Genomic DNA, 18,785 nt, shown 5'->3' on the forward strand with positions numbered 1-18,785 from the left:
CTTCAGGTATGCGTAGTAGAATCGAATGCAATTGCACCCTCGCGTCGAATTGCGTTTGAGCGGGTTCGACAGCCAAGTATGACAGCTTTGTTTGTATTTTTTTGTTTCTATTTTTTCTAATCGGATGTTCGAAGTCTGCAGGTATGCGTAGCAGAGTCGAATGTAATTGCACCCTCGCGTCGAATCGCGTTGAGCGCGTTCGACAGCCAAGTATAACCACGCGTCCTCGCGTGCGTCGAGCAGAGCAGAAATGAACGTGGCTCGCGTTCGAGCCGATTCCGTGTTTGCGCCGCTTGATAAATAAATCTATATTAAAGCACCGGCCCGGTCGATTTCCAGCCGGCATAATTTACGGTCGAGCGCGGCTGAGCCCGCCGCTGAAAATGCAAACCAGATACAGCTAATTTTATATTTAACCTTCGCGCAGCCAGGTGTCCGATAAAGCAGTCGCCTGTGTACCACGCTTTTATGTAATAAAACTTTCTTGCTACCACTTCTGAACGTTCCCCATTATCTTTTTCCCGTTCTTTATTGCCAGCCACAGGCGGAGGAGGCGGGCGTCTGCAAGAACTGCAGTTAAATTCTGTTTATCTGCACATTAGGGGAGAGAACAGCGGGGATAATTGGATTGGACGGATGCAGAGGTACGTTTTTCTGGCCCAGATTACACGGCGACCTTTACGGGGTGCGTGGGCGAAATTCCATCCTTCGAACGGAGTTCGTTTCGATATTGGGAAATGTAAAATGGATCCAAGCTGGAGATTAATAATTTCATCAGTGTTATTTAATATTACGCAAGGCTATCGATGCAGTTACTTGTAAGCCATCGTGTAGAGTGTACTGAGATCAGAATCCATTTAAAAATATTTCCACCCCCCCCTAAATGTTTCAAAAATTGTCAACCATCTTCTGCCTGCAAAAATCGTTAGAAATACGAAGAAATTACATCTTCTTCGAAAATATATTTTCATTCCTGAAACACCATCGCGTCCCTAAAAGGAATCAAGCTTGCTGGTCCCGTTGCACCGTTCTCCAAGAAGAATTCTTGGAGAACCATCGCTGAATATTCCATTGTACGGCGAGCCGAGGATCATTCAAACGAAACGTGGTTACGTCGAGGGGAACTGATTGGCATAATTGATACGAGCCACGTTACAAGTACTTTCACTTTAAATCGGAGTACCAACCAGGTCACTTTGTGATTTTCCATTAACCGAACGCCGCTAAGTAGGTACTTGCGCGCGTGATCGGTGGCCAATTTTTACGTTTTTACGCAACGCTCATAATCCACGTCTGCCATCGGGCTGAAATATATTGGCGGGACGGAAATTTCCTTGACGGCCTGGATGCGTGCAGCGGTGAAATTCGGCTCAGCAAATTCATTAAGCGGCGTGAGAATCGCGAGACGCAGCTGCTGTTGGCTTTATGGATTCATGTATCATTCATGGTGGGCCATCCGAAATAATAGAGGAATTACACGGTCGATTACGGCATTCCGTATCGTGGAAGTCATTCAGCAAATTACTTGTTATGTTAAATATACAACATTCCGCTGGATGATGGTCGATTATTCAATTCCTTTATAATTAAATAAAATTTAATTCAACACTTAACATTTATTTCATATACCGCGCCACTTAACCATTGAAAATTTCATGTAGCAATCGTACTTTCTGAATTTTACAAGAACCAAGTCGATAAGCAATTTTTTCTTTATATTTACTCGGATCTTCGCGAACCTCTCTCAGGTATACCTGCATACCGTGATTCGAAGAGGAAACCTGAACAAAGGGAAGAATCTGAGGAAATCCGCTCGAGTCCCAGGTGTAATCCTGGACAACGCCCATCGAAAATGATCACGAGAGTATCCCAAGCGGCCGTAGAAGCTATTTAAGATCACGAATTTGTACTAGCTATCCGAGATACCGAGTATGGTTGCCGGAAGGAACATAGCGAGGTCGCCAACTAATCTCTGGAATGGTTACACGGAATTACATCATAGAAACCAAGGCCATATGCTACCGAAGCTTTCATCTGTGCTTATTCATTCCATCTTTTTACGTTTTCAGAAAATACTCGACTATGTAATTCCAAGTAATTCCAGCAGCCAGAGACAGCTTCCAAAATTAATCACCCTGGACCATTTTAAACGAGTGAATACTTAAATCGCACCCTAATTTTTCCTTTTTAATTCTTCGATCGATTGTCTGATTGGCAAAAACAGTCCCCTTTGTAATTGGCATTGAAATTTCGGCCCACAGCGAGAAAAGACCGCCCGTCATCGCCACAGGGTGCACCCGCCTCCTTGGGCAGCACCCACTACCCCGCCGCTCGACGACGAGGGTTGGCCTTAACGTCCTTAACCCATTTCTCAGCAGCGTTACGTTAACGTAACATAATGCTTCCTTCTCTCTCTCTCTCTCTCTCTCTTCCTCTCTCTTTTCTGAGAGGCCCAGAACGCGAGCTTGCTCTTCAGCGTCGTTCGTTAAACCGCAGCGGAACGTTAACGACGCCCTCCTTCCACGATAAAGACCGCCACCGGTGATCCTTAATTAATACTTTCTCTCGCAGCCTCGTTATCGCGTTCGTTCGACGGGTTCGAGAGCCGCAAATCGAGCGGACCATTCGCCATTCGCCGGGTTAACGCGGTTTCCTCGAGTGTTGAGGGGGTGGCTGATGGATCGGAGGGTGGAATGTCTCGATTGGCGATTAGGGGACACTTTTAAGGGGTCGATGGCGTGTGGTATTGTTGACGAGTAGTATGATCGTTGAATAGGGGTGCAGTTGGATCGTAAAGTCCGTGAGGACGATCGATTAATTATGCTATGCTCCTTGGAATTAACTATATCTTTGTATTTATATTATTGTTCCTTTCGTTCGTAGAATTATATGAATATTAGTAGAAAAGGAACAATGAACCGTTTAATGGTTTTAAGACAGTTGTTGCTGATATATCGCTCTGTCCAAAGCCAGACGAGGATTAATCCTTCGTCACCTAATGTGCGCGAGATAAACGCGTAATCATATTAATGCGATATTGCAGGAGGTTCATCCAATTCCGGTAAAACCGGGTTTATCCCGTGGATGGAACTTGACACACAAAATGGAATTAACCGTTGATCTTAATAAATTCCAGCTTTAGCCCATTACGCAGTTCTAATTCCCCTGGACTCGCCAAAGTATCCTTTCATAGGTGCAAAGTAACCCTTCGAAACAAAATAGAAACACGCGTAACATCCAAAAATTACCACTCGTTTCACAAGTTTTCGTTCTGATACATTTTATGTTGACTCTGTCAAGGAGATCGCGAAAAAATGTTCAAATTCTCGACAGCGGTGTGATTGGTGGAAACCCTTCGGGCGTGTCGCAAATCGACGAGGAATAGCTGCACCCTACAGAGCAGTCGGTTCTTATCGATAAGTATCGAGAAGGCTCGAGGTCGCTAAGACGCCAGACGCCGCCGAGGAGGCGGTTATCGTCGTGTGATGTACCTCTGGGTGGCGGAGCACCCTTCATCTTCCGGATATAAGTATAAATCGGCTTCGATGGCCGGAATCGATGCTCTACTTTGGATAAGAAAATAAAGCCGGCCGCCTCGAGCAGCTCGGATCAAAGTGCAACCGTGAGTAGCTTCCACTACGAGCACCTCTGAAATCCTTCCGCGGGATGCCTCGGAGTGCGCGGAATAATTCAACGAGGACCAATTCTATCCCTCCCACCCCCCCAAAAAAAGAGAAAAAAGGAAGAGGATAGATCGAAGATTTACGTGGCACGAGAAGATCGATTTTACAAATGCCTGTTTCTCCGAGCGGGTTACTTTCCTTTTGAAAGAAGCTGAAGAAGCAGCGAAGGGAAGCTGGAGAAATAGCGGAAAGGAATTGGACAAATTTTAAAGGACACTTTTGTCGACAAAGAGAATCTTATTAATGGACAAATTTTTCTGAGAATAGCCCTTTAAAAATATTCGATACGTTCAATTTTTATCGATTATTGTTCTTTTTCTAGTACATTCGAAGGACCAAGATTATTCTAGCGACTCTATTTATTAAATTTCACATTTTAAGCGACATTATTCTAAGGTAACTTGCCACGGAGACCGCGAATAACGTTACGCCTCGACTACGACTGGAGGCGATTCAACCTCGTAAAGCACCCATCGAGATAACGCGAGGAGAAGGGTTACAGATTCGAATTTATGCTCGCGGCAGCTCGTTTTTCCTGCGTTACTGAACGGTGGAAGATCGCGCTTTCTTCCGCTTTGAGACCAAGCGAAAGGGAATCCAGACGTCCGCTGGAACGACGGTTTTTCAGAATCAGTTGGCGCCACCCGGAAAACGATCGGCTTATCGTCCCCTTTCCTGAGCTGTTACATTCTCTCTGTGCTCGCGAGACTCTGACGCTTTCTCGCAATTCTCTTGCCAGAGATCCTCTGTAACTGCTCAACCATATTGGAGAACTTATTTCCGGAGTTCTTTGGGCATTACTCACAGTGAGGATTTGGTGCGATGTGGATAATTAAAGGTGGGATTTTAATCCTTCCAGATCTGACTTGAGAAATCTTTTTAACGTTAGTCATTAACGACTTGAAACGTAATCATTCGAAATAGAATATAATTATTGTTTTCGACGTTGTTCGTATGCATACCTGCAGTCAAAGCTTGATATTCTTGATCCTAACATGCGTCGTGTTAATGAAAAGTGGTTAAGCGGATTTTTGACTCTGACGATCTTAAAAAGCACCCACGGTTTGGCTACCAGAAACTTTACTCTTCTACAGGAGGATTATATATAGCATCGAATATAATTGGATACGTCTGTATTAAAATAGCCTGTACCACTATAAATATTTGCCATTATCCTCGTCATTTGTATTCAACGACTCGCTCCATTTATTGCGAACAAGTAAATAAACGAACGAGCATCGTAAATTCATATTGATCAATTTGCTTAACTAAGTATCGTCTCGATGGATTTCCAACTGTGTTGTCTGACGCATTTTGCGAACCCTCTGTGCTTTTTATACACACAACAGTGGATCATGATCAGTATCGTTTGGTATCGATGAATTGCTTATCGTTCAAGCAAGGTGATCCAAACAAATTTGTAGAAAGGAAGCTCGAACGTGCTGTTTAACATCTCGTTTCCACTATTCCAGATGTTATTACGTTCTTGAATTACACTAATTACAGTCGATCTCATTGTGCTTTACACACCAACGAACTGCGCGTACTCCCCCAGCGTTTATATCATTTATTCGAATCAATTTTCATTTATTAACATAAATTATCGTACTCGTTCCATTGACCGCAATTGAGTCAGGAGCGCCGGCACTTTCGTCGTGTTTGTTTTTCAATTCCATCCGCCAAGAGCAAGACAAAAAGTCCAACTTATTATCCTAGAACCATTATACTCTATGATTATATACACGATAACATGGTACACGGCAAACACACTTATTAGATGTATCGTTTACGCGAAATGTTTGTGTAATACATAGCATAATAGCTGTTAGTTCATCGGGTTCAGTAAACACAATCATTCAAACGATGTCAGGCCGGTGTTTTCGCGTCTGGAGGTCCCCAACGTTTGATGCCACGTATGAATAAATTAATTTTTACTCTCGTTATTAATACAGAAAAACGATCAAATATTTATACGACAAGTAAACTAATTTTGGTCTCTGTCGTATTAAAACTAAGAACACTAAAATTTTTCATCTCCGCTAAGTCTGCGCTACAATTATGTCCGTTTCAATTTCGCATTTGAGTAGAACGTAATAACAAAATTCGTGTAAGACGAAGCTGCACTTTGCTCGAACGATACTCGTCTAACGGTTCGATTTTCACTCCAAGAAGCCTAACTGCCACTGTTTCCACGGGAAAAGACGGCCCTGAGTGACATCGGTATAACATACTCGTGAGATCGCCGCGCCCATATCCACGTCGAGCACATTCGCGGTGTTTGTTCCACGGGAACATAAACCCTCGAGAAAATTAACACTTTCACCTGGCGATGTTGCATCTGGCAAACAATAATCGATCCGCCTGCGTTCCTCGAGATCGCACGTTAATATTTCATGAATTCCTGAGCGCAAACAACGCGAGCAATGATATTGGGGGAGCGAGAAGTGTATCGGGGCCCTGTATCACCAGTTAAGGCTTAATAAGGAAGAGCCGACACACTTTATCAGCGTGTGCATGTAGAAACGGGTAGCATCCCTCGAAAATGTTTTTCCGATAGCTACGATAACTGCAGAACGCAGGTTACTCGCTCATAAATACCGCTGTATCCACTTATCCTGGTGAAGTACAGCGAAATCGAGTCGTTGGTCTCGCGTATACTTTCTCGAAAAATGATCGTTTCCGTTCGAATCTACCTCACTCGATCTTTCCGCGATCAAATAGTAATCGTTGCCCTTGTCGATCGATGCGCGAAGGTTCTCCGTGGATCTATGCGTTATCAAACCATTCACAAAGACGACGAACACATCAGCACACCCCAAACTATTGTAATTAAGCATGAAAATCACCGAATCCAACTTGAAATTTCCCGCCCGCTGATTCGAACATTCTCAACAACCCTGTCTGCAATGTAGGTACCGAGAAACCTGGCCATAATCCTTAATCCCAAAGCCATAAATTTCCTCGCGACCCACTAAACTCGATAATCTAACCCCAATAGGCGCACGTTTGGCTACGTTCGACAACACGATTAACTTCCGACCCGATAAATTCCCGTGGAATCGTGCACGCGTTAAAAAGAGCCGCACAGCCAGGGACAGGTTAAGGACCCCCTGGATTAACGGTTTCGCGATGAAAAGCGAAATCGTACGGTGCTGGGTATCGCTGAAAACCGCTGGAACGACGACTGTAGCCCCTCGAGTCGATACATCGCTTAGAAAGGAGGGTTCAGATAAGACGTTATTTATTCCGGTGATTGTTCACCGCGTAAGAGAGTCCTTTTGTACGTGCCGTACGCTTCTGGCGTCCGTAACGACTCAGAATGCAACGGGTCGAGTCCCGTTGCGTTTTTCAGACGCCGCGCGCTGAGCTATGCGCTCTCGTCCCGTGCCAAATGGCTACGACGCGAGGAGAAGCACAGCGGTTGGAATCCAAGCAGCGAAAATAACGATTGCAATTCAATTTTTAGAATCATCGCGAGGCAACGTAGGTTTCTAATTCTACAGAAAGTAATAGTGTAATTTGTGAATGCATTCAGCGAGACGGAATTCTCTACTGTCGGACACCGCTTGCTGAATCCACTGCCCGCGGGTCTCCCGTCGAATCTACCGCTGTCGGACTTCTGTTCCTGAATCTATTGCCAGGGCTGTCTTGTTGAATGTACCATTGTCCGACTTCTCCTACTGGATCTACTGGTCTGACTTCTCTCTTCTCGAATCTACTACTGCTCAGCTCCTCTTGCCTGGTCTACTTGTTAATCTGCGTACTAATCTAAGTAGATACACGATGAAGAGAAGTAGTAGACTTCTGTTGTATAAACTTGCGCAGCTACGCGAAATGTTTGCTCCTCTCGGCAAATTTAAATCAACAGAACTCTAGTATTGACAAGGAAAATTAATGGGAAACTTTTGAAGTTCCAATTGAAGTTAAAATGCACTAATTTGCTAATGTGTGCAATATAGGCGAAGGTAAGATCCTAGAGACCCTAACTCATTTATTTTTACCTAGAGAAAATTCCTTAAGACGAATGCCACTGTTTGAAACACCAGAAACGAAATTTCGCTCAAATCAGGTTTCCATACTCCAAAATCAGAGATGGAGAGAATTTAACAAACGAACAGTCACCTTGTCTTCGTACATTTTAGAGATTTTGAAATAATCTTGATTAACATTATTCAACCATCTCAGCTAACAAAGATTATCTCCTCGACAATCACGGATCACTTTACAAAGTAACCTACAATCACCCAAGCCACGTGCAACGTGCCCAACCGAAGTACCCCTCCACCTCCTTTCACCCAGCCACATTTCTCAATCCGATCCAAACGAACCTGCCCAAATCTGTTCAAAATCTACTGGGACCCACTTCGAGGGCGTCGTGCATGCCCTCGATCGGCCCTGGCTCTCGCCCAACCGAGTGTTCGGTTTCCGAAAAAACCTCGTTCTCACGCAACTTCTCTCGTTTCACGGGGTAGGCGCGAGGCGAGAACGTTCCTCTCGCGGGCCTGGTCGTTGACCCCTTTTGACGCGGGACGCGGGCGCAGCGCGAGGAAGCACCGGATCGGGAAACGTCGGCGGCTGCGGAACTTGGCCACCGCGAGAAAAACGAGCAGGAACGACGGAAAGAAGAGGCGCGACGCGCGCGGCACGCCTGCTATCCGTGCCAGTGAAACGCGGGCCCGTTCGAAACGCGACGGCATGCCCGCGCGTGTCCGCGCGGCCGATCGAGAGCGAGCGCGCCGCGGAGGGTGAATCCCCGGCCGCTTTCCCTCTTCCTTTCCCGACCTCTGGAAACGCGGATCGGAATCCCGCTGTGGAAGTGTGTTTCTGGGTTCCGTGAACTCGACGCACGCCGACTGCATAGACGCCGATTCCAATTATTCAAATGGCGCGGAATTCCGCCTTTTTCTTTTTTTTTCTTTTTTTTTCTTCTGCTTTCCTCGAATAGGAGCCATAGTTTTTTGGTAATGCTTTTTAGAAAATTGAGGCAAACGGATGGTTTCCCTATGTGAGAGGAACGTATCGTGGATACGGTCTGGATTTCTCTGTGATTTCAATAGTGGATACGTATGCATCATATTAGTAGAGAGTCTTGATATATCTTTCTGGAGCTTTTTTTACTAATTTGGAATTGGCATTAGTGCAAGTAGATACTAATGTCCGGTTTGTTTAAATTTAGTGGTTTTTTAAGATGTTTAATGAGAGGTTTTTATCAAGAAGATGTGATTCATGGATTAATGCACGCTGTAGTTGTAGGCGCTAAGGGTTAACATACTCTATTAACTAAGGTGAACTGTTCTACTATTCTGATTACACTGATTATCATCGTTGACGATGGTTAGATAAGACTCTATCCACCCAAACGAACATCCAATTACCAATTAGACAGTAAAAAAATAATTCTCTGTGTCGTGCATCAATGAAATTCAATCGACAAGGATAAGAAATCTTGACGAGTATAAAAATCACTTTAAATACTTCAAAATTAAAGGTCTATATTATTTTTAAAGTATTTAAAGAATTATGTGTATAATAAAGTCCTCCAGCAAGTAATAAATTACCATCAAAAGCGATTTCCTTTTATCATTTGATTCTCGTTACGTCTCACTCAAATCTGAGCCATGAATCATCGCTGGAGTACCGGAGCATTCGAACCAACGACTTTTATAAACATCGAAAGATAACAAAAAGAACGTTTTATTGGATTAAGTGATTTCTGTCTGCGTCTAACCGCATATTTATCGAACGCAACACCAGCAATTGATATCGAAAACTTTTACTGGAGGCTCGATCAGCGTCGACTTTTAAACGCTGGTGTATATTTTGAAATCGTGAAACGAAACGTTACCATCATCGTCCGTACAATAGCACGCCATACGCGGGACACCTAATCGTAAAAGTACAATTGGCTCGCGATAAACTTCCACTGTAAAAAAAATGTCTCGAATAAAAACAGAAAATTGTATTCCCAAGGAGAACAGGCCAAGCCATTTCCTCTTAGCCGAAGGAAATTTGCAAAACTGCCACACAATGAATCATTCATTCCCACGCCGTTCGACTGCTCGCCGTAAATCGCAAATACAGAGAGAGATCCAGCGATGGAAACAGAGTTTCACCGATAACATCCGCAAGGTGCTATTAATCAAGTGAAACTTTGCCAGCAGCCCGGCAATTTTCACCTGCCAGAAGAGGCGGAACTGGCTACTTTTATTTTCCATCATTCGAGTCACGTTGCCCCCCAGCAACTTTCGCGCGCTAATCGAACCGGTGATTTCTTAATTCGCAGGATAACGCGCGGACGGATTCGGGCGGCGTGTAATCGCGATTAGAATAGCAAAGATGGTGACACGGACGCAGGAAGGGATCGACAGAATCAAATGTCAAGGATGAAGAATCGCGATTGAAACGGACGCGACGGGGGTGCCATCGATCGGACGGTAGATACCGCGATACGTATTAATCTCGAAATAATTAATTCGTCCCAGGTACATATCAAACGGCGAATCCTACCGATTATCGTGATTAGACTGGAATTGGAATTTGATGCTTGGTCGATCGTTTCGATATTTCGTCCGCTTCGCTCGATTTCGTATTTGTTAACGTTGTACAACTGCTCTACTAAATTTATAGATTACGTCGCTACCCCTCTTTCTGATCTTCCTTCAATTTCTAGTCAATCGACCGCGTAAACTGAGCAGACCAAATTATTTAAATGAATGTAGAAAACTGTATTATGATGCATTAAACAGTCTGCTTAATGAATACCAAAGTAGCGAAGACGCTAATGAAAGGCAGAGGAGGAAACTAGAAAATGGGAATGGAAATCCAGCGCTTGTAAATAGACGCGTGCGCTCGCCGCTGTTGAGACGCGGAGGAACAGTTCGCAGACTCGCCGGCAACTCCCGTTCAGTTTTATTAAAACGATATCGTCGGGCATAATGCTTGGCGGTGGCGCAACAGAAAATTACGCCTGCAGAGTAACGCGGTCAACTTGCTTTCAACCGTGTCCCAAAGTTACGCGCGCGGCCGATTCAACGATATTTCCGCGCGCCTCGTCGCGAAAGCACCCCCTCGTCGCCGTTGCCTCGCGGCACAAAAGATCCATCGAGGACCGTCCCGTCGGATTAAAAGTCGTAATTTCGCTGAATCTCATCATGCTATTTATGCCCCTACCGGCTCGTAATCCGTTGAAAAGTCAACGACGCGGAAGACATCCTATGAAAATGAAAAAGGAATTTGCGGGGGTGAGTTTCGCCTCTTCAACGTCAGTTATCCAAACGCTTCTTTGAGGGGACCACTATTCACATAAATTTAACATTTACTTCCTCTCTAAAGTACTTTATCCTTACTTGCGCATAGCTCACGTATACACAGCTACGATAATTTTTCTCTACTCAATACTACCGTAAGTTTACTTCGAACGAAACTTGATTTCCCCTGAAATTGGAGCGCATGCATTCTTTCGTATTTCCTAGCGTATTCAATTACAATCTGATCTTAACGAAAACTTAATTTCCCTTGAAAACCCAGCCGACTACACCCCAAAACGTTCTACTCGCGTAGCCACAGGCGTGCAATCGAGGTGTCGCAAGCGTACACCTTGACACGAGGAGGTCTACACGCAACGCTCCACTTTCGATCGCGATCGATCGTTTTGGATCGTATTACTCGGTGGAAATTCTGCGGAAATTAATACGTCAGGTATAGGGAGCCGCGCGATGGAGTAAGATATAGTATCGATTGTAACGTGGATCCGATATTGCAGCGGCTGCGGATAAATAGCGGGGGCTGTCTCAGGTTCGATTTTCCGCGGCTCGTCTGGCGCAACATCTGCGTCCGTATCTAATAGAAAGGGCTTCAATTCGACCCTTGACCCGTCCCATGTGTCCCCGTTGCGAATAACCGTGTATCGCTGCTCCTTCAGAGGCGAACAACGCCGAATCCTTATTCCTACTTATGTATGAACCGGGTATACGGCTGGCTCGATCGATTCGCGAACACTATCGAAGATATCGTCGATGATATAAGATTATTAGATTAGATAGGAGTAGAGGAGAACTTCTCAGAAGTAGCGTGGGAAATTTTTATATTCCTTGTCGAAAGATTTGTCATCTTTCCACGTGTACTTCTTTTTGGAGAATTAGGTATGAGGATCTGTACGATTAGATCTAGATATCTGTTGGAGATTAAGGTACTAGGGATTTAAAAATTAAAATTCATTATTTCTTTAAAGATATTGGAAAGTCTACGTTTTCGTAAGTGTTTCAATGTTTCTGTAAGGGTTAGGAGTAGTATTAATATGCAAAACTTGTTCTCTCACACGAATCGTTCTTAGAGAACTACAGAATTACACATAAATACTAAATATACTAAATATACTTATTACAAAATCGAAACAGTCCAACCCAAAGCTGCTAAAACGCTTACAGGACACGACAGTCCAACGAGTACTCTATGCATAAATTATAAAACAGAATGCTTATTACATTTAATAATTGAACTCTCGATCGACATCGCGACTATTTCGAAATATAATTAATTACGCAAGTGTTAACGCAAGTGTTAACGTAATGCAAATTAAGCGAGCGTCCTACTTTTGAACAGAGACTGCGAGTACGCGTATATCTACTGCACTTTTTGAACGTGCGAGACGTACCGATCCACGAGATTACAGAAGTATCGTAACAGAGCACTCGAAAGCCGTAATTACCGAAACCAGTAGGGGGATGATACGTCTTACGACTATCAAGAGCGGGATCGATCGATGGGTTCAAGAAATCCGGCTACGTGTACGCGCGTTCGACTAATTGTTCGGCTCGCGTGCTTCCTCGTCGAGAAACAGCCGACTTCTTCTGTCGTACATTATCACGCAACGCTGTTGCATAACGCCGTTCCACCGACCCGAATAATTAAGCCTGCTAATCAAGGAATTATCGCTGGGGAAAAACGAATCAACGACGGAGAGACCGATCGAGCTTGAATGACCCACAAACGAACTCGTAAAAGTTTCAATTACCTTCGATAATAAATCGACTGCAGGAATAGAAGAATAGAACTCGAGCAGAGATGAATTCCACCCCTTAAATAATACAGGGTGATTCATTACTGGTGTGACAAATTTTTACAGCTGATATTGCAACGAGATTGATTGCAACGAGAAAGTTCTTGTAAACCTAGGTCCGATTAGCGAAAATGGCACATTATTTTTATTATAGATGTGGAGAGCAGCAAATTTCACAAATAACTAAATTTTATTCTCCTAAGTGACGACCATCTTATCGCAAAGAAATTAGGGGTTAACTTTATTTTTTTGCATTGAAGCCGTACAGGTTGACAAGGGTTAGGAGTGGAGGCCATATCTGTCACTCAAGATACTCAATACTCTAGAAATTTCCTCACCCCTATAGGGCTCCAATACAAAAGAAAAGTTAACCCCCTAATTTTTTTTGACTAAAAGATTATCGACACTTAGAATAGTAAAATTGGTCATTACAAATTTTCTGTGGGAAGCCGCCTTCAGTGTTAACTAGGCTTAATAGTTAATCATTAAGTTACAGAAAATTTATAATGACCAATTTTATTCCCCTAAGTGTCCGCCATCTTATCGCAACAAAATGTAGAGGTTAACTCTTCTTTTTTGCATGTGGGAAGTCCAGAATTCCACAGAAAGGGGTAGTTTTTTCACGGATTTGAGCAAGTTGGGGAATGGCCGTGACCATGAATGTTACACTCTAGATGCCAAAATATAACGCTTAAGGAATCAAGATATTACACTTAAAAAGCCATACATGTCGCTCAAGAGACCTCAACAGGGTTGAGGGAATCTCTTGTTTGGGCCAGGGTGGAGAGAGTATTGGGTCCATTGAGTAACAGAAATAACTCACATATTGACTACGTGTCAGCCACAATGTCAAGTAGAAGTAGATGCAGCTGCAACTCGAGACTGTTCGTATGTGAGCCATTCCTGTTACTCAAAGGACCCTCCACCCATCATACTCTCTCCACCCCGGCCCAAACCAGAGACTTCCGCACCCCTGTAGTGCTCTCTTGAGCGACATGTATAGCTTTTTAAGTGTAATATCTTGGTTTCTTAAGTTAAGTCATATTTTGGCCTCTAGCTTGCCAAAACTGGTGAAAAAAGCTACCCTTTTTTATGAAATTCTGGACTTTCCAGGTGCAAAAAAAAAGTTAACCCCCAATTTTTTTCAGCGATAAGATGGCGGACACTTAGAGTAGTAAAATTGGTCATTACAAATTTTCTGTAATTTAATGATTAACCTTAATTAAACCGAATTAACCCTGAAGGCGGCTTCCCACAGAAAATTTGTAATGACCAATTTTACTACCCTAAGTGTCAGTAATCTTTTCGTAAAAAAAATTATGACTTAACTACTTTTTTGCATTGGAGCTCTACAGAGGTGAGGAAATCTCTAAAGTATTGAGTCTCTTGAGTGGCAGATATGGCCTCCACTCTTCATCCCTGTCACCTCTGTAAATGTGCTCCAATGCAAAAGTAAATAAAGTTAAACCCTTAATTTTTTTTTGCGATAAGATGGCCGTCACTTAGGGGAGTAAATATTTAGTTATTTGCGAAATTTGCTGCTCTGCACGTCTAAAAATAATTACCTAAACAGGAGATCGAAGTTTTCATAACTTAAAAATTTTGCATTTGAGGTGTAATATCAGCTGTAAAAATTTGTCACACCAGTAGTGAATCACTCTATATAGCTTATGCTTTACCTCTGATATTTTGTATATTTTTCCGGATTGCGTATAGATTCTTTTTCGATATAGGAATTCGCGTGTTTCATCTTCCATACGATTACATGAATATTTAATTGTTCTTCACGGTTTTACATACGCATTCGTATTCAAGATGCATCAACGATTCACATTGGTATGTTTTAATAGATACGTTCGTAACGATTATATTTAAAGCATCGTCATTCGCAACGAGCTGATAGAACTAGTCATTTTTAAATATATACACGACTTTCCAATCGTTGTTGGTAATCACTTGGAGAAGCTAAAAATTACTGTTTGTTCTTTATTATCTTGATTCTTTAATTGAAACGTATTAACGATGTTGAAAACTTTGCTTTAGAATAAATTCACAAACTCGTACTAAGTTAGTTAATTAAACAGTAGATATAGCTTCTTCAAGTATAATTATGGCAAACAAATCATAAGTGCATATGTAAAATACTACTTATTCGTTATGAACACGGTCAGTTAGTTACGTATGAAAGTGCTGCGTTAAAAAGCACACTGTACAACGGAAATAATTAACGCTCGTGCGATAAAGTAGTTTTGTTTTAATCGTTGAAAGAAGGAAAAGTAACAGTCCAATAAATACGTACAGTGTTGTTTAAAACATTGCGAGATAACAAATTGTGACTTTTAGAACATCTCTCTCTCTCTCTTGTTTTTCTCTGTATTTATTTTTCGCATTTACGTGACACAACACTGCTATGTAAATTCTTATATACAAATATTTCCGTATACACGTAGCACAACAGACATTTATTGCACATTAAATGTACCGTTCTCGTTAAATGGCAGCGGTTCCAGCTCGTTTCGACGTCAGTTCCACAAACTTGCGCGAGAGGAAGAAGTAAAGGGAGAAATAATTTAAAAAAAAAAAAAAAAACAGAACCAAGCCCGCAACCCCCAAGGGAACAATACGAAACGTATTACGCGTTCTTTGTACCGATCGAACAATAAATGTTGAGTGGCCGCCGATATAGTGGCCTAACCTGCTTTCGAGGTCCACGGTGCCACATTAAATGAAAAGGAAATACCCAACTCGCCAGATTTTGTCTCTGCGCTCTCTTTAACCCCGTTCGACGGAGTAACTCCGGTCTGATAACGTATCGCGAGCGTTCCGCGGAGAAAACGCCAATACGAGCGAGTGTTAACCGATAATTATGCAAAACAGTAATCACGAATCCAATTTCTGTCTAGCCAGTCTTAGCGGTGCCGATAAACTGCATTAAACGGTCCGTATTGCATACTTCCGATAGATTACGCGCACACGTACGCGAAAACGGCCGTTTCTCAACTAAATTCCAGGGTAACACGTAGAAATTGATAGCGATATATGTCTCGTCTGTTGGGAAAAACCGAGTTAATTCTCTGCGACAAGTATTTCATTGAAAATGATACAGTTGTTGATTGAAAGTGTACAAAGAGCGCTCACAGTCGGTCTCCAATATCAGTAGCAAAGGTTCACCGGTATTAACGATCAAAAGTAATCAATAGGCAATATCTGATATCTCTATGTTATCGTTCGGAATTAGCAACAATAACTGGCATAGAACAAGATCGCTTGGTGTGTACGTTTCGATTGCACCGCTCTGCGCTGGATACACGGAGCACCTTAAGAATTCCAAAAACAATAGGGGGAAAAGAACGAGAGAAAATAGGGAGAGGGCCGGTGCATACACAATGACACATTCCAATCACGCATAATGACCGGCCGCTCCTTTGTTACACGCATTCTTCTAGCGAATGACAGTTATGCAGGACACAAAAAGTCCTAGCGCATGCGCGCCCCGCAGTTTTTGAGACACTCGCTTTGATTGCACGGATGTGGCACGTTCGAAACAGACGTAGAAACGTATATGCGGCTACCGCGAAACTAACCTACAAACCTGCCTCCTTCAACGGCTAATTACTACCGACGAAAAAAAAACAAAAAAAAAAGAACTGTTACAATCCTCTGGGAAGCATGCGCAAGGTATTTTTCAGAAAAATGTTCGAGGTTCGCTCGTCCCGTCGATAATTAGAAAAGGATGCGCCATTCTCGATAACCGTTGAACTCTTTTTACCCCCCAACGGCTCCCTTCCGTTGGCCACGGACTTCTAAACACGTTCGAAACTGGTCCACGGAACGGCGGCCCGTCTTTTCTGCATCTGCTGTTTGAAATGCGCATTTTTCGCTGGGCCGGCATCGGAAACCAGTTCCGACAAAGCAATCGATCTATTCTGCGCTAAAACCGGGAAAGAGCGGGAGAAGGGGAGGACCAGAAGGAGAGGAAGCGAGGAGGATGCGTTCAATTTGCAACGTTACGAGAAACCGCGTAAAAAAATTGGAGATCCTGCGATCACGCGCCTGCATCGTCTACCTTGGAAAATTTTCCGACGACTCGAGCATGGATCCACTCTGTGGGATCATTGAACAAAAACTTAATCTGTTACGTGTTTCTTTTCACTGGAGGGTGCCAACTTTGCGTTACGTCTATAATTACTTATTTAAATCGATGAGTGATCGAAACGTTTTAACATTAACGGATGAAGTATTATCGCGATAGTTAGATTTAAAAAACTATCGTAGCACGCGCTTTGCAGATTGCACTGATGTTCGTCCAGGGAATGTACACACGCTTGCTCATTAAAAATAGGGCGAGATAACAATAAATAAGGTCGAGATAATCGGGAGTCAGTCACGGTGCCACACACGTCTGTGCAAAACACAGAAACGCTCCGTATTTCTGGCACATATAAACATGGCTGCATGGAAAATACTTGGACGACGATACGAGGGGAGATCGTTAAAAAACGATAGGTCTGCAAAGATCGTAGGGACGCACAAAAGGGTCCCGGCTCTCTTGATTCAAATTTTCCGATTCGTATGATCGTCGAGAAGGGGTACGTTCCCCAGGAAACAGGAGAGAGAAAGAGAGAGAGAGAGAGAGATGGAGAAAGGGAGAACGAGACGGATATACAAAGAGGGAGGGAAAGAGAGAGAGGAAGAGAAAGAGGAGAGGAAAGAGAGAGCACACGGACAGAGAGACCGACCGACAGGCTGGAATGTGGCCGTTAAACCGATCCCACCCAGCCAATCAGCATCCCCGTACCGTCTACGTTAAGACGGGTGTATATACAACAAGCATCAGCAGCACGGATCGCAAAAGTGTGAGAATAAAAAGTAATCAGAGGTCAAGAAACAGACGGAGCGACAGAGGGTGCTCGCGATAATAACACGGGTCGATATACACCGGGCGTTATTTTGAGGCCCTAGGCGTTCGCAGGATTCTCGGACGAGCGCGTAAACGTATACACGTTACGTGCGTACACGTTAAAACCTGGGGTTGCTCTTTCCGCAACTCCACCTTTGACCGTCCTCGAACTTCTCTCTCTCTCTCTCTCCTTCTTTCCCTCCCTCTACCTTTCTCTCTCTCTCTCTCTCTCTCTCTCTCCCTCTGTATCTGTCTGTGGTACCAAGGCGATAGGGTAACGCGAACATGTATAGAAAACACGATCGAAGCCAGTACTCACCTTGCCGCTCTTCGCTGCCGGCGAATTCTCAACGATATCGTAGATGACGTGCGGCAAACCAGCGGTACCGAGGAGCGAGAACCCGAATCCGGACGAGTCGCCGCGGTTCAGGGTGACCACCAGCTCCTCAGCCATGTTTCGAGCACATTGATCACCTCACTGTCATTTGACGCACCTTCACGAGACCCGCACACCGTACACAAGGATTATCCGACGGCCCGTGTTTATTCGTCTTTCTCTCTCCCTTTTCGAACACCGTGTGTCACTAGTCAACGTTCTTATACGAGTGCTCTCGCTCTCGGCACACGCACGCACAAGGAACACACACGGGAGGAAGCAAGGGCCCCCTTCGCGAACACTTTTCGCACTGCACCGCGCGATAGAACCGTGCTCTCTCTCTCTCTCTTTCTCTCTCTCTCTCTCTCTCCCTCGCTCCCTCTTTCTCCCTCTATCTCGCTCCTTCCCTCTTCTTTCACAGGTCTATCCTCTCTTTCCACCGATGCCACGAACCTCCTACTACCCACTGGGCACGTCAACGACGACGGACCGTAGCAGAGATATCGGGAACGATACGTAGAAACGCCACTCCTGCGCTTTTCGTGATACCGCCTCGAAAACGCGCGCACTTCGTACTTCGTACCTGTGCCTGCGCGTACCGCGGCGGCGTCGCGGCAACCGACCACGTATCCTTGCGGACGACGCAGCCACCTCCTCCCTGCCCGGCGAACGCCTCGCGACTGGATGGCGCCACCTACAAGGCACCGCGCGTACCCCACCGGTCCTTCACCTCTCCCACTGCGCTAGTCAAATTCTGCCGGCAACAAT

At 44.1% G+C, this 18,785-nt stretch overlaps 1 protein-coding gene across 2 annotated transcripts in view; it reads right to left on the reverse strand.

Annotated features, from left to right (window-relative positions):
• The window catches only part of Efa6 (Exchange factor for Arf 6), a 59,834-nt gene extending 41,148 nt beyond the window's left edge, over nucleotides 1-18,686 (reverse strand). For both annotated transcript variants that reach the window (XM_076903615.1, XM_076903617.1), the window contains exon 1: nucleotides 17,961-18,686. In XM_076903615.1, the coding sequence (XP_076759730.1) occupies nucleotides 17,961-18,095 (135 nt within the window). In that variant the 5' untranslated portion in view covers nucleotides 18,096-18,686. The remainder of the gene's footprint in view (nucleotides 1-17,960) is intronic.
• Nucleotides 18,687-18,785: the final 99 nt, after the last annotated feature.

The sequence above is a fragment of the Xylocopa sonorina genome, chromosome 10 (assembly GCF_050948175.1).
Source record: "Xylocopa sonorina isolate GNS202 chromosome 10, iyXylSono1_principal, whole genome shotgun sequence".
NCBI lineage: Eukaryota > Metazoa > Arthropoda > Insecta > Hymenoptera > Apidae > Xylocopa > Xylocopa sonorina.